The 15,193-nt window shown below is 35.8% G+C and overlaps 1 protein-coding gene across 5 annotated transcripts in view; it reads left to right on the top strand.

Moving 5' to 3' along the window:
• The window catches only part of SOS2 (SOS Ras/Rho guanine nucleotide exchange factor 2), an 86,597-nt gene that overhangs the window by 53,373 nt on the left and 18,031 nt on the right, over window positions 1-15,193 (top strand). For all 5 annotated transcript variants that reach the window (XM_023726151.1, XM_023726153.1, XM_004370842.2 and 2 more), the window contains 4 exons: window positions 3,447-3,550; window positions 4,873-5,095; window positions 11,338-11,457; window positions 11,620-11,782. In XM_023726151.1, the coding sequence (XP_023581919.1) occupies window positions 3,447-3,550; window positions 4,873-5,095; window positions 11,338-11,457; window positions 11,620-11,782 (610 nt within the window). The remainder of the gene's footprint in view (window positions 1-3,446; window positions 3,551-4,872; window positions 5,096-11,337; window positions 11,458-11,619; window positions 11,783-15,193) is intronic.

Genomic DNA, 15,193 nt, shown 5'->3' with positions numbered 1-15,193 from the left:
ACCTATCCATGAGCAAGGTATGTTTTTCCACTTATGCAGGTCTCTTTTGGTTTCTTACAGCAGTGTCTTGTAGTTTTCATTGTATAGGTCTTTTACGTATGTGGTTAGATTTATTCCTAAGTATTTTATCTTCTTGGGGGCTATTGGAAATGGTATTGATTTGGTGATTTCCTCTTCAAGGTGCTGTTTGTTGGTGTAAAGGAATACAAGTCATTTTTGTATGTTTAGCTTGTATCGTGAAACTTTGCTGAAATCTTCTATTCCAGTAGTTTTTTTGTGGATTCTTTAGGGTTTTCTGTGTATAAGATCATACCATCTGCAAATAGAGATACTTTGACTTCTTCCCTACCAATTTGGATGCCCTTCATTTCTTTTTTTAGCCTAATTCCTCTGGCTAGGACCTCCAGCACAATGTTGGATATGAGTGGTGATAAAGGGCATTCTTGTCTGGTTTCCATTCTCAACGGGAATGCTTTCAAAGTCTCTCCATTTAGGATGATGTTGGCTGTTGGCTTTGTATAAATGCCCTTAATTATACTGAGTAATTTCTCTTCTGTTCCTATTTTGTTGAGAGTTTTTATCATGAATGGGTGGTGGACTTTGTCAAATGCCTTTTCTGCATTGATTAATAAGATCATGTGGTTCTTGTCTTTTGTTTTATTTATGTGATGGATTACATTGATTGTATTTCTGATGTTGAACCATCCCTACATACCTGGTATAAATCCCACTTGGTCATGGTGAATTATTTTTTTGATCCAAACTTTTTAAAAAGATACAGGGTATTACCATCACCTCCAGAAAGTTCCCTCATGCCCTTTCACTCAGTTTTCGTTCCCACTGCAGAAAAGCAGTGTTCTGATTTTTTTCTTCCATAGATTAGTTTTGCCTGTTTTAGAATTTCATATAAATGAAATTTTATTTTGTATGCTCTTTTGTGTCTGACTCTTTTCACTTAGCATGCTTTTGAGGTTCATCAGTTTTGTTCATCTGTCAGTAGGTTGTTACATTTTATTTCTGAGTGATGTTGTTAGATGCTGTTGAATGAGTTCTGACTCATAGTGACCCTGTGTACAACAGAATGAAACACTGCCCGGTCCTGCACCATCCTCACAATTGTTGTTATGCTTGAGCCCATTGCTGTAGCCACTGTGTCAGCCTATCTTGTTGAGGGTCTTTTTTTCATTGATCCTCTACTTTACCAAGCGTGATGTCCTTCTGCAGGGACTTGTCCTTCCCAATAGCATGTCCAAAGTACGTGAGATGAAGTTTCGCCATCCTAGGTTCATTCTGACTGTACTTCTTCCAAGACAGATTTGTTCATTCTTCTCACAGTCCATGGTATAGTCAGTATTCTTCCCTAACACCATAATTCAAAGGCGTCAATTCTTCGATCTTCCTTCTTCATCCAGCTTTCGTGTGCATATGAGGCCAAGAAATATTCTATTATATGAATATATCATAGTTTGTTTATCCATTTTCCCATTGAAGGACACATGGGCTGTTTTCCAGTTTTTCACTATTACGAAAAATGCTGCTATGAACATTCTTTTACAAGTCTTTGTAAAGGAGTATGTTTTCATTTATCTTGGGTAAATAACCTGGAGTGGAATAGCTGGATCACAGGGCCAGGTGTATGTTCAGTTTTAAAAGAAACTGCCATACGTTCTTCCAGAGCGATTATACTGTATTACATTCCCACCCACAATGTTCAAGTTGTTCCACATTCTCACCATCATTTGGTGATGTCAGTCTTTATTCCCTAGCCATACTAGTGGATGAATAGTGGTGTCTCACTATGGCTTTAATTTGTATTTTCCTGTTGATTTACAATCCTGAGAACTTTTTATTTTGACTTAGTAGCCATTTATGTTTGTTTGTTTTTTTTAAATGAAGAATATGTTCAGATCTTCTGCCTATTCTTAATTGGGTTGTTTGTCTTTTTGTAATTGAATTGTAGGAGTTCTTTATATATTCTGGATGCCAGTCTTTTGTCAAATATATGTTTTGTGAATATTTTCTCCCAGTCTGTGGCTTGCCTAGTAATTTTCTTAATTATGTCTTTTGTTAGCCTGTTGCCCTCTCAAGTCAATTCCAACTCATAGCAACCCTATAGGACAGAATAGAACTGCCCCATAGAGTTTCCAGGGAGCGGCTGGTAGATTCGAACTGCCAACCTTTTGGTTAGCAGCTGAGCTCTTAACCACTGTGCCACCAGGGCTCCTTGTCTTTTGTTAAGCATCTTTTCATTTTGATGAAGTCTAGTTCATCAGATTTGTTCTTTTACGTAGTAATAATTTTTAAATTACCTTGGATGTTGTGGAAACTAGGAACGATAGAAAATGGAAGCAGAGTTATTTGCATTGATCTAAGTGTAAACTGGAGCCTAACAATTTTGTAACCTCTTGACGTATTCTTTAAACCACTAAACTAACCAGGCACACAATGACTTAAGCTTGAGAAAAACAAACAAACAAACTTAAACCCACTGCCATCGAGTTGATTCCAACTCATAGTGACCCGTAGGACAGAGTAGAACTGCTCCATAGAGTTTCCTCGGCTGTAAATCTTTACGGAACAGACTGCCACATCTCTGTACGTGGAGCGGCTTGTGGATTTGAACCGCCTACCTTTTGGTTAGCAGCCAAGCGCTTAGCCACTGCGCCACCAGCGCTCCCTTAAGCTTGAAAGAGATTGGAAATTAGAAGTATTTCTCTGATCCTGGTAGAAAAGCCACTGCTTGTCAGTTAGGTGGGGGGATAAAGGTGGCCTGGAAGTAGTCATTTGTTAAAATAATGAAAAAAGAAATAGTAATATAACTAATATATACTACTATGCGTCTGTGGTGGAGAGTGGAATATTATATTTGTGTAAGTTGATTAAATATCTATTTGCAAGTTTATAAGTGATGATTTTTGTGGTACTACAAAAAGAGATCTTTTCTCTGAAATAATATTTTTATCTTTTTGATATAAAATAGGAAAGTGTGGGTACATCTGTACCACTTGAATTTACAACCAAGTATACTAAATCTTAGAGCCCTGGTAGCATAGTGGTTCAGAGCTTGGCTGCTAACCAAAAGGTCAGTGGTTCAAATCCAGCAGCCGCTCCTTGAAAACCCTATGGGGGCAGTTCTGCTTTGTCCTATATGGTCGCTCTGAGTCGGAATCGACTTGATGGCAATGGGTTTGGTTTCTTTTATGCTAAATCTTAGTTGGCTTTCCATTTTATGTGAAAAATACATCAAAATTTGGATCTTAAAAATTACCTTTTTTCAATTTAAGACTTAAAAAATAGCTTTTGTACTGTATAGAGAATGAATTTTAAATACAAATTAGTGACTCTTTGAGTGTTACATAAAGCTACCACCACGGCATTAGAGAAGTAAAAGAAGTGTAATTGAACACTTAGGTTTTACTAAAATGTGTTTATTTCCATTTTAACAGGATCTTAAATGTGTTTCGGCATTGGGTAGAACATCATTTTTATGACTTTGAAAGAGATTTGGAGTTGCTTGAAAGACTAGAATCCTTCATTTCAAGTGTAAGAGGTATATTATTTAAAGGTTTGATGAATCTTACGTTGCACATCAGTTTTTCTTCAAGGTTACATGACTTTTAACGAAGAAGCTAAACTTTTTCATTTTTAAAAAGCCAAAATAACATTTGGAATGATTTTTATAGACTCGAATGCACTCACATATGTTTAGAACCATCTGAAGTCTTAGAACCTTGCCTTTTCAAGTTTTTTAGGAAATTTTTTTTAAAAACGTTGTCACGAGTGCTACTCTTTATAAATTTAAGCCTTTTAATTTTATTTCATCTAATGTTTGTCATTCCTTTAACTAAATAAAAACGTTAAATTTTATCTCTTTTCTTATTCTTAATCTTATTTTTTAGTTTTGGGTGGCTAACAGCTTGTTTGTAATATTTACTTCCCCTGGAAAAGGTTTTGGTGTATTTTTGGCACCTGAAAAAAAGAAGTTAGGAATTTTTATGATTTCCCACTTGAAATTTCAGAACGTAGCCCATGAAATGAAACTCTAGGCCATGAACATTTAAACAAATGTATGTGTCATCAAGTATATATTATTAAATGAAAAACATGTCTGTCTTATTCAACATATGAAGCCATTAATTAAGATTATCATAACTAAGCCTAGTGTGTTTCATCCTCTATTTGCTATTGTAGAGTAATTTTGTTTAAAACAGAAAATGTGATTCATTTATTTCAACTTGGAGGTGTTTAAGATGCATTTTTATTACGTGTGCCTTGACATTGTTGATAAGAAATTAATTTTTAAATTCTTAACAAAATCATTAGATAATATATAATTTAAGAAGCTTTTAGAAGTAGATACACATATTAGAATAAAGCAAGTAATAGTTATAAAGCAAGTAAATGGTTATGTTAATGTCTTAAAACAGAACAGCAATTAACTTTAATTGTCTGCCTGTAAAGATCAGATTCTATAGCTAATGTCCATAGAACTAAGATTTTAGGCATAGGAAGTGATACAAATATAAAATCAAGAAGTTAAGTGAAAATCCTATAATCCTGAATTTGAAATGGAACTATTAGTGGAACGTAGAAATTTTTTCTTAAAAATAGAACATTATAATGACACTTGGCCAAGTACTATCACTTCAGTAATTACCAACTCATTGACCATTGGGTTAGATGAAATCAGAGTGGCCATGAGTTGATAATTATTGAAGCTGGGTGATAGTACTTGGCCAAGTGTCATTATAGTGTTCTGTCTACTTTTCCATATGTTTGAAGTTTTCCATAATAAAAAGTTAAGAATAATATGAAGATTTGCATTTATTTCTGTCAAGTAAAAGGCTTTCTATATATGTATTCTTTTTCCAGGGAAAGCTATGAAGAAATGGGTAGAATCAATTGCTAAGATCATGAAGAGGAAGAAACAAGCTCAGGCAAATGGAATAAGCCATAATATTACCTTTGAAAGTCCACCTCCACCAATTGAATGGCATATCAGCAGATCAGGACAGTCTGAAACGTTTGATCTTATGACACTTCATCCAATAGAAATTGCACGTCAACTAACACTTTTGGAATCTGATCTTTACAGGTAGACAAAGTTAATTTGCTGTTCTGTTCTTAAGAACCTTGAATTTATCTCTACCTATTTTCAAAACATTTTGCAAATTATTCATGAGTACTTTTTAAAACCTCAGTTATTATTGTGGGCTTGAAGGAAAGCTCACAGCAGAGTTTATAACTATAGTTTGTGCTGTAGGGAGAAGTTTTATAACATTATCACTGTTCAGGTCTAGATCAGGTATTAGTAACCCTTCACTAGAGGAGTGGCAGGGGAAGACTAATGCAATAAAATAAAACCACTTGCAAGTTAATTACCTCTTTACTACTCCTTATATTTTCTCAGGTTAGTTTGAGGTCATCCAGCCAAGTCAGTCAGTATTGATGTTAGACTCTTGGCAGCTAAGTGAATAGGGTATTGAGTGAGACATACTTTCTTCTTTCATTTACAACCCAGGCTCCTGTGAAGTACTACTACAGGCCTTATAGGCAACAGTCCCCTGTCAAAAAGTAAACCCGCTAGTACCATTCCATCAAAAGCTTTCCTGCCTTCAGGAGCCCCTTTTAAAATACCAATACCCTTGAGAGGTTATCCTAGCTAGTAGTCAGTTTTTTTAACAGGAATTATACAGAGAAAAACAAGAATGTATACAGCCATTAGCTTAGTGCTAATGGAGACTGTAGGAAAGCATCAGAGATAAACTTAGCCTTCTTTAAAACTGGGCCTCTGGTTTGTCCTGGCTATGCCATCCAGGATCAGACCTTTAGCACACACATCAGAGATGTCAACATCTGATTCACAGCTTCATATTATATTTTAAATAATTGGATTTCAGGTGGTTTTTGTTTATGTTGTGGATTTGTGATAGATAGGGATGAAGGGACTTGTTACTTGTGATAGGTAGAGTTGAAGGGAGTTGTTACTTGAGATAACAAAGCAAATAGTTTTTCGTCGTAGAGTGACTATTACATGAATGGACATCAGGAAAAAAACAAAACATTTAGTGCTATGCAGACCTGCTTTCAGGACATGGAAGTGCCTTTGTTAAGTGATATTTTTATTAAGAAGGGTAACATACAGAAAACACGGACAGCATTTGATTTAGGGTAAACTAAATTTCTGGGGAAATAATAGAGCCACTTAAGAAAACTTACTTCATTATAGTTATGTCCTCCTGGTGTATTGACCCTTTAATCATTATATAGTGTCCTTCCTTATCATTTGTGGTGGATTTTACTTTAAAGTCTCTTTTGTCAGAGGTTAATATTGCCACTCCTGCTCTTTTTTGAGTGGTGTTTGCTTGATATATTTTTTTCCATCCTTTGAGTTTTAGTTTGTTTGTGTCTTTAAGCCTAGGGTATGTCTCTTGTAGGCAGCATATAGACGAATCGTGTTTTTTATCCAACCTGTCACTCTCTGTGTCTTTATTGGTGCATTTAGCCCATTTACATTCAGCGTAATTATTGATAGGTATGAGTTTAGTGCTGTCATCTTGATGTCTTTTTTTTTGTGTTGTTCACAGTTTCTTTGTTCCACTTAATTTTCTGTGCTGAATCGTTTTTCTTAATGTATTTTCATCTTTTTCATTGTTGTTGATTTTGTGTTTGCTGAGTTTTATATTTTTCTAGTTTTATTTTGACTTGTAGGATTGTTAGTTTCCTTTGTGGTTACCTTAATATTTGCCCGTGTTTTTCTAAGTTTATACGAGTCTTTTATTTCTTTATATCACCTTGACTTCCTCTCCATATGAAAAATCTATGTCTGCATTTTTTAAGTCCCTCTTTTTTGTTTTAGTGTTGCCATCTTTTACATATTGACATCTGTTTCCCTATTTGCAGTGCTTAGCTTTAATTTCCTTTTGTGATTTCCCTATCTGGGTTGATATCTGGTTGCTTTGCCCTGTGTTCTAGTCTTAGGTTGTTATCTAATGCTACTGATTTTCTAACCGGAGGACTCCCTTTAGTATTTCTTGTAATTTTGGTTTGGTTTTTGCAAATTCCCTAAACTTGTGTTTATCTGGAAATGCCCTAATTTTGCCATCATATTTGAGAGACGGTTTTGCTGGATATATAATTCCTGGCTGGCAGTTTTTTTCCTTCAAGGCTTTATGTATGTCATCCCACTGCCTTCTTGCCTGCACGGTTGCTGCTGAGTAGTCTGAGCTTATTCTTATTGACTCTCCTTTGTAGATGACTTTTCATTTCTCCCTAGCCGCTCTTGAAATTCTCTCTTTATCTTTGGTTTTGACAAGTTTGATTATAATATGTCTTGGTGAGTTTCTTTTGGGATCTACCTTATGTGGGGTTCAGTGAGCATCTTGGATATCTTGTCATCTTTCATGATATCAGGGAAGTTTTCTGCCAACAAGTCTTCAACAATTCTCTCTGTATTTTCTGTTATCCCCCCGTTCTGATACTCTAGTCACTCGTAGGTTATTCCTCTTGATAGAGTCCCACATAATTCTTTGGGTTTCTTCATTTTTTTAAATCCTTTTATCTGATTTTTCTTCAAATAAGTTGGTGTCAAGTGCTTTATCTTCAGTGTCACTAATTCTGACTTCCACTGCCTCAGTTCTGTTCCTGTGGCTTTCTATTGAGTTGTCTAATTCTGAAATTCTATTGTTAATCTTCTGGATTTCTGACTGCTGTCTCTGTATGGATTCTTGCAGCCTGTTACATTTGTCATTATGTTCTTCTGTAATCTTTTTAATTTCCTCTGTTGCGTGTTCTGCATTTTGATTAATTTCCTTCCTAATTTCTTGAAGAGTTCTGTATATTAATCTTTTGTATTCTGCCTCCAGTACCAAGAAATTTTCCTCCTCTGAAAATTTCTAGATTCTTTATTTTGGGAGCTTGCTGAAGCCATCATGGATTGCCTCTTTACGTGATTTGATAATTGACTGTTGTTCCAAGCCATCAATAAGTTATTACATTTATTTATTTTATCTTTGCTTACCGTGTCCTAGCTTTTTGTTTTGTTTTGATATGCCCAAATAGGCTGCTCGTATGAGCTAGTTGGATTATTGGCACCTTTGAAGCTCTAATGTCCTGTCACCAGGTGGTTAGATCTGTTACTGGGTATGTGAGCTCAGGAGTCCGCCCACTCCTCCTGTGTGGATTCAGCTCAGGTGCCCAGGTAGATGGCCACTATGTGTGTGGTGTAGGCTCTCACTTACAGTCCTAAACAAGCATGGGTGATTGGTGTAGGCACAGGCATCTGGCTACAGCAGGGGGACACACTCTGAGCAAGGCAGGGGACTGAGGGCCGCCCCTGAGTGTCCAGGAGGAAGGCGCGTCCCTGTTCCCTAGATCGCGTAGGTGGGTGTGTTTTGCAGCTGGACTATGAGCACCTAATGCTGTTGGCTGTAAGGACTGGGGGGCACCTCTTATTCACAGGCCCCTATCGCAGGTGGCTAGGTGGCCCCTGATGTGGGTAGGTGAAGACCCTACTTAATGGGCTGAGCAGTGTCAAATGTCAGGAACTTGCCACTTCATAGCTGAAACAGTTGAAGTTAGAGTGGCAGTATATATCCTGTTGTACTGCGGTAATGAGGGCATAGACTGTTGAGATGGGCCCACACAAGTCTATGCAAGGGGAAAGGCACTCAGAGTCCATGGATCCCTTATGCCTGTGCCTAGGCAAAGGAGCTGTGCCTACCCTAGGTTCCTGGCTTAGGGGAGCTGGCAGTTTATTTTTTCCCCTGTTTGTCAGTTTGTTCACTCTCCAAGGCAGGGAGAATGGCTCCCGGCATGTGACAGATCCTACTTCCGGCCCAGGGGACTTGGCAATTGGTGAAGCTGGTCCAGGACTCAGTGCACAGCAGGGAGCGGGGAAGTAAATGGGAGAGACATTATTCCCTAAGGGGGGTGTTTTTGATCTGCACAGTAGGCTGTATGCAATTACTTATCTTTTGCCGATCTAGGGCTGCTTCTCACTGGTTCTGGGAGGCCATGTAGACTCTCTGGGTCTGGGTCTGGGTCTGGGTCTGGGTCTGGGTCTCTCCCAGTGCGTAAAATGCGCCTTCCAAGCACTGTCGCTTGCCTGCCTCACTGCTCACCCACGAGCTGCTGAGGCCTGAAGGGCTCAGGCTCTTGCTGGGTCAGGTCTGGCAGCTCCTCACTGCTTCCAAACTGTCTCTCCCTCCCCCTGCAACTCAGTCCGGTTCTTCAACTCTGTCTTTAATGTTCAGGGCTCCCAGATTGCCATATATAATAAATTCACTTGTTTTTTCGGGTCTTTGTTTAAGAGGGTCTACCAGAAGCGCCTGACTACTCTGCCATCTTGGCCCTGCCTCCAGGAAAACTTATTTCAAAAACTGTTAGCAAGTACCCATTTGTACTCAATCTACTGATTAAAAATTATTGTTTTTAATGAAGAGCCAAGTCTGTAGGACATTGATCGCAATGCCACTGGTCAGTTTTTTAATTATGTAATCCTGACTCACTGTATGCAGTGATTTAGTCTGGTCTTGTGTTTCACTTATTTTTTTTTTTTTTTAATCTTTTTATTTTTACTGTGCTTTAGGTGAAAGTTTATAGCTCAAGTTAGTTTCTCATACAAAAATTTATACACATGTTGTTATGTGACCCTAGTTGCTATCCCTGTAATGTGACTGCACATTCCTCCTTTGCACCTCGGAGTTCCTGTGTACATTCAACTAGCTCCTATCCCGTTCTGCGTTCTTATCTCGCCTCTGGACAGGAGCTGCTCATTTAGTCGCGTGTATCCACTTGAACTTAGAAGCACACTCTTCACGAGTATCATTTTATGTCTTATAGTCCAGACTATTCTTTGTCTGAAGAGTTGGCTTTGGGAATGGTTTTAGTTCTGGTTAACAGAGTCTGGAGACCATGTTTTCTTGGGTCCCTTCAGCCTTAGTCAGACCATTAAGTCTTGTCTTTTTACTAGAATTTGAGTTCTTCACCCCACTTTCTCTTGCTCCGTCAGAGACTCTGTGTTGTGTTCCCTGTCAGGGCGGTCATTGGTGCTAGCTGGGCACCATCTAGTTCTTCTAGTCTCAGGCTGATAGAGTCTGTGTTTTACGCGGCCCCTTTTGTCTCTTGCGCTATTAGTTTCCTTGTGTCTTTGGTGTTCTTCATTTTCCTTTACTCCAGGTGGGTTGGGACCAATTGATGCATCTTAGATGGCCGCTCACTAGCTTTTAAGAACCCCGACGCCACTCACCAAAGTGGGATGCAGAACATTTTCTTAATAAACTTTATTATGCCAGTTGACCTAGATGTCCCGTGAAACCATGGTCCGCCTGCCCCTGCTACACCGTCCCTCGAAGTGTTTGGTTGTGTTCAGGAAACTTCTTAGCTTTTAGTGTAGTCCAGTGGTGCTGACTTCCCCTTTATTGTGTGCTGTTCTTCCCTTCACTTAAGATAATTCTTGTCTACTATCTAGTTTCACTGATCTTTTAAATTAAATATTTCAGTCATTCCAAATAGTATAATGAGTGCTTACAAACAAGAAAAACATTACAAATAAAATTGAAATCCTTTGTGCAGTTCTCCCCAGTCACGTTTCCCTTTTCTCCAAGGACTAACCACTCTTCTTCCGAATTTGGTGTTTACTTATTATTTTACACACACACGTGTGCACACACACACACACTCACACTTATAAACAATATATAGCATTGTTTTGCAAAATTTAAAACTATTGTTCTGCAGCTTGTTTTTTGGTTAAATTGTTTCTGACATTTGTTTACGCTGATGTATATACCTCTAGTTTGCTTATTTTAATTGCTGTGTAGTATTCCATTGTATGAATATTCCACAGTTTATCCAGTCTTTTGATGATGAGCCTCTAGGTTGTTTGGGACATTTCTTGTAAATGTTTCTTTATAAACGCGTGTAAGAGTTTATCTGGGATATACACCCAGGAGTAGAATTGCTAGGTCATCTGCTATTGTATCTGCAGTATTACTAGATATTGCCAAATTGTTTTACAAAGTAGTTGTATCAGTTTTTACTACAACATCAGTGTTGGAGAGTAGCACCTGTTTATTCACATTACCCACTTGGCATTGTCAGGCTTTTTTTTCAGTTTGACAAGGCTAAAATGGGATCTCTTTGCGGTTTAATGTTCCTTTCCCTGAGTTAGAGAGTGAGTATTTTTTCATGTTTGATTGTATTGCTCTGTGAATTACTCGTTCATATGTTTGTCCATTTATCTTTGGGCTAATTATCTTAAGTTGTAGGAGATCTTTAAATAATTTTGATGCTAATCCTTTGTGGGTTAAGTAGTATTGATTTTTTGTTCCACAGGAAAGTCCAACCTTCTGAACTTGTGGGAAGCGTATGGACCAAAGAAGATAAAGAAATAAATTCTCCAAATTTGTTAAAAATGATTCGCCATACCACAAATCTCACTCTCTGGTTTGAAAAGTCAGTTTTTACATACTTTATTGTATTATTTTTTAATAATCATAATATTAAGTCATATTTACGCTAAAATTCTGCCTGTAAATGGATTTCTTATTTTCTAAGTGAGGTGAAGAAATTGTTTTCTAAACCATGCAATCTTATTTTTGTGTGTATGTGTGTTAGGTGCATTGTGGAAGCAGAAAATTTTGAAGAACGGGTGGCAGTACTAAGTAGAATTATAGAAATTCTGCAAGTTTTTCAAGATTTGAATAATTTCAATGGCGTATTGGAGATAGTCAGTGCAGTAAATTCAGTGTCAGTATACAGACTAGACCATACCTTTGAGGTAAGTTTGGGACTGTAAATATTTCATCCTTTTGGAAGGAGATAAAAATAATGTAAAAGAGATGGGTGTTTGACCACCTATCGTTTTGAATGAATAATTTGTAAACCCATTTTATTCTTCTAAATACTATAACATGAAGATACTAGAAGATACATGAATATATACTAGTAAGCTTGGATTCATCAAAGAATATGACTTATGACTATGTTTAATATACTTACCTAATGTAATGAAGTTGCAAATAATTTTTTTCAGTGGCACATTGATTAATAGTCTCAAAGGAAAAAGGACTAACAAGTATGTAAATAATTTCTTAATCATCTTTACTGTGTGGTCAAAGAAGGATTAACATGAAGAGAACCCTTTCTAAAATTTAAATTTAGTTTTAATTTTCAATTATAAAATAGTATGTATTTAGTGTTTATTTTAGAAAATTTTGGAAATGCAGAAGTGTATGACAATATATAAAATTATTTTTAATAAACAAAATTGAGCTCCTGTTATATGTAGTTTTATGACCTGGAAACGACCTGGATGTCCCTTAATAGGAGAATGATTGAATAAGTTATCACATACCTGTAGTGGGAAATATTATTCAGCCATTAGGAAAAAAGTGAATTGTATCCGTATGTATTGTCTTTGAAGACTATTTGTGATATTTTAGGGGGGAAACAATAAGAAAACTTCAGGGTGATGAGTATAATATGATTCTATTTTAATATAATAAAATAGAACAAGCCCTAAACCTGTAAGTAGAGCATTGAGAAAAACTTGGAAGACTAAATTGCTTTTTTCAGTGTGTTGTGATTAGAGGGAAGTGGAGGAAAAACTACTTTCATGTGTTCTACTTAATAGATTAATAATTTCAATTCTTCTGATTTTGAAAAATACTAAGGAATGCATTCATTGTGAGAGATTTAAGCTTTAGGTATTTTTTGTTTTTATTAAATATTGAGTTCAAAACAATATTTATACAATATATATAAAATATAAAAATACAAAGAACACCTGTATACCTGGCATCCAGTTAAAGTATTTTTTTCAAATTCCCGCTCCTTCCTTGCCTCTTCAGAGCCAGCCTCTGTTCTGAATATTGTGCTTCTTATTCTCTTGCTTTTTTGTATAGTTTTACTATTTGTGTCTCTAAAATATTATTTCATTTTGCATGTTTCTTAATTTTATATGAATATAATTCTTCATTGACTTTTTTCACTTAACATTATATTCCTACGATTCATCCATGTTGTTTCTTGTAGCAGAAATACTGTATTCTTTTTTATAGCTGTATAATATTATAGGAATAAATTTACCAAAAGTTATTTATTTATTCTTTAGTCAATGGTCATTTGTGTTGTTTCCGTTGTGGGGCTATTATCAACAGTACTGCTGTGCACATTTTTTTTCACATATATCCTGGTGTACACATGCACAAATTTCTCTGAAGTTATTTACCTACAAGTAGAATTGCTAGATTATAGGATATGAATGTCTTCAGCTTTACTAGATGATGCCAAATTATTTTCTCAAGTAGTTGTACCAGTTTACACTCCTACCAAAAATGTGTGAGTTCCAGTTATTCCACATCTTCACCAACACTTGATATTGTTGGTCCTTTTAATTTTTTCAGTCTTGTGGTTTTGGTTTATATTTCCCTGATTTCTAAAGAGTTTGAACACCTTTTCAAGTGTTTATTGGGTCTTTGGGTTTTTTCTTGTGGAAAATTTTTGACTATGTTTTCTGTGGGGTTTTTCTTAGTGATTTGCACGAGTTCTCTATATATTCTGGATTCTAATTCTTTGTCAGTTATGTGTGTTGAAAATAACATTTCCCAGATTGAGGCTTCCCTTTTAACCTTTTTTTATGATGCCTTTTGATGAACAAAAGTTCTTAATGTAGTCAAATTTACTTATTTTTTCCTTTCTGATTTGTGCTTTTTGGTCTCCTGTTTAACAAATTCTTTTATATTGTCTTAATGTTTTATCTTTCACATTAAGTCTTTAATCCAGCTGAAAATGATTTCTGAGTATGGGGTAAGGTTGGAGTCTAATTTCTTTTTTTTTGGCTCCATATAGATACCCAATTGCTCCCATTTATTGAAAAGTTTATTCTTTTCCCCACTGACCTGCAGTGCCAGCTATGTCATGAGTTTCCATAAATGTGTGGACTTGTTTCTGGTCTCTATGTCCTGTTCCTTTAATCTATTTGATTATCCCTGTGCTGGTGTCACGTGTCTAAATTACCGTAAATTTTATACTAATTCTTGATAAAGTGTAGTAGGGCAAGTCTTCACCAATCTTATACTTTTTCAAAGGTTATCTTGCCTATTCATCACCCTTTGCTCTTCCATACGATTTTTAGAATCAGTTTAAGCTTCATTTTAGAAAAGTCTGGGATTTTGATAGAAATTGCATTGGATCTATAAATCAATTAGTGAAGAACTTACATTTTTACAATAATGAGTCTTCCCAACCATGAACATGATACATCTCTCCATTTAGTTATTTCATAAAGTTTTATGGTTTTCTTGACGAAGATCTTACTCTTCCTTTGTTATACTTGTATTAGATTATTTTTAAAAATCATGTTTTCTTTATTGATGATATTTAGAAATACAGCTGATTTTTACATATTGGCTTTATATCTAGCAACATTGCTAAGTTCTGTAGCACTCTGTACGTAGCTTCATTGGGATTTCTTCACAGACAGTCATATCTTCTGTGAACACTGTTAAGATTTTTTAATACTAGCTCTTTATTTCTTTTTCTTACCTATGCTACTTAAGCCCTCTGTACAGTATTGAATAAAAGTTATGATACAGTCAACCTCTGTTTTTTTTTGTTGTTGTTGTTAAGGAAATGTTTTCAATAATTCTTCATTAAATATAATGTTTGTTTTGGATTTTTTTTTATGTGTATACTCTATACAGGTTTAAAAATAATTTTCACTAAGAAAATATGAATACCATATAATAGTATTTATAATAATAAAACATAAAAAAAAAATGGCTGCTTACTTGGTTGACTAGATTTTTGTTCAAGTCTTCTCTCCCTTCCACAGCCTCTCTCACTTACCCAAAGCCCTTCCCTCAGCCCCAAAATGCATTTCAGTGGGAAAGTATTTGAATGCTGAGGGATTATAATTCTCTTCTCCCACAGCTGTTAGCAATAGCTAATTGTAACTAACCAGGTCTTGAGGAAGAATTTTTTTTATTGTTTAGCCCTTTAGTTTATATATTAAAAAACTAAGATTTTATTTTTATTTTTATATTTATAGAAAAAAGAGGAGAAATCGTTTCAGGTGCAAGTGCACAAAGGAATACCACTCATCTCTTAATAAATTATTTTCCAAATATTTACAAAATGTATAAAATTCAAAGTTCTACATTTATAAAATATGATTGAATTATATATA

The sequence above is a fragment of the Trichechus manatus genome, unplaced genomic scaffold, assembly GCF_000243295.1.
Source record: "Trichechus manatus latirostris isolate Lorelei unplaced genomic scaffold, TriManLat1.0 scaffold00010, whole genome shotgun sequence".
NCBI lineage: Eukaryota > Metazoa > Chordata > Mammalia > Sirenia > Trichechidae > Trichechus > Trichechus manatus.
Note: the sequence above shows the minus strand (reverse complement) of the source record. Positions and strands in the feature narration are given on the sequence as shown.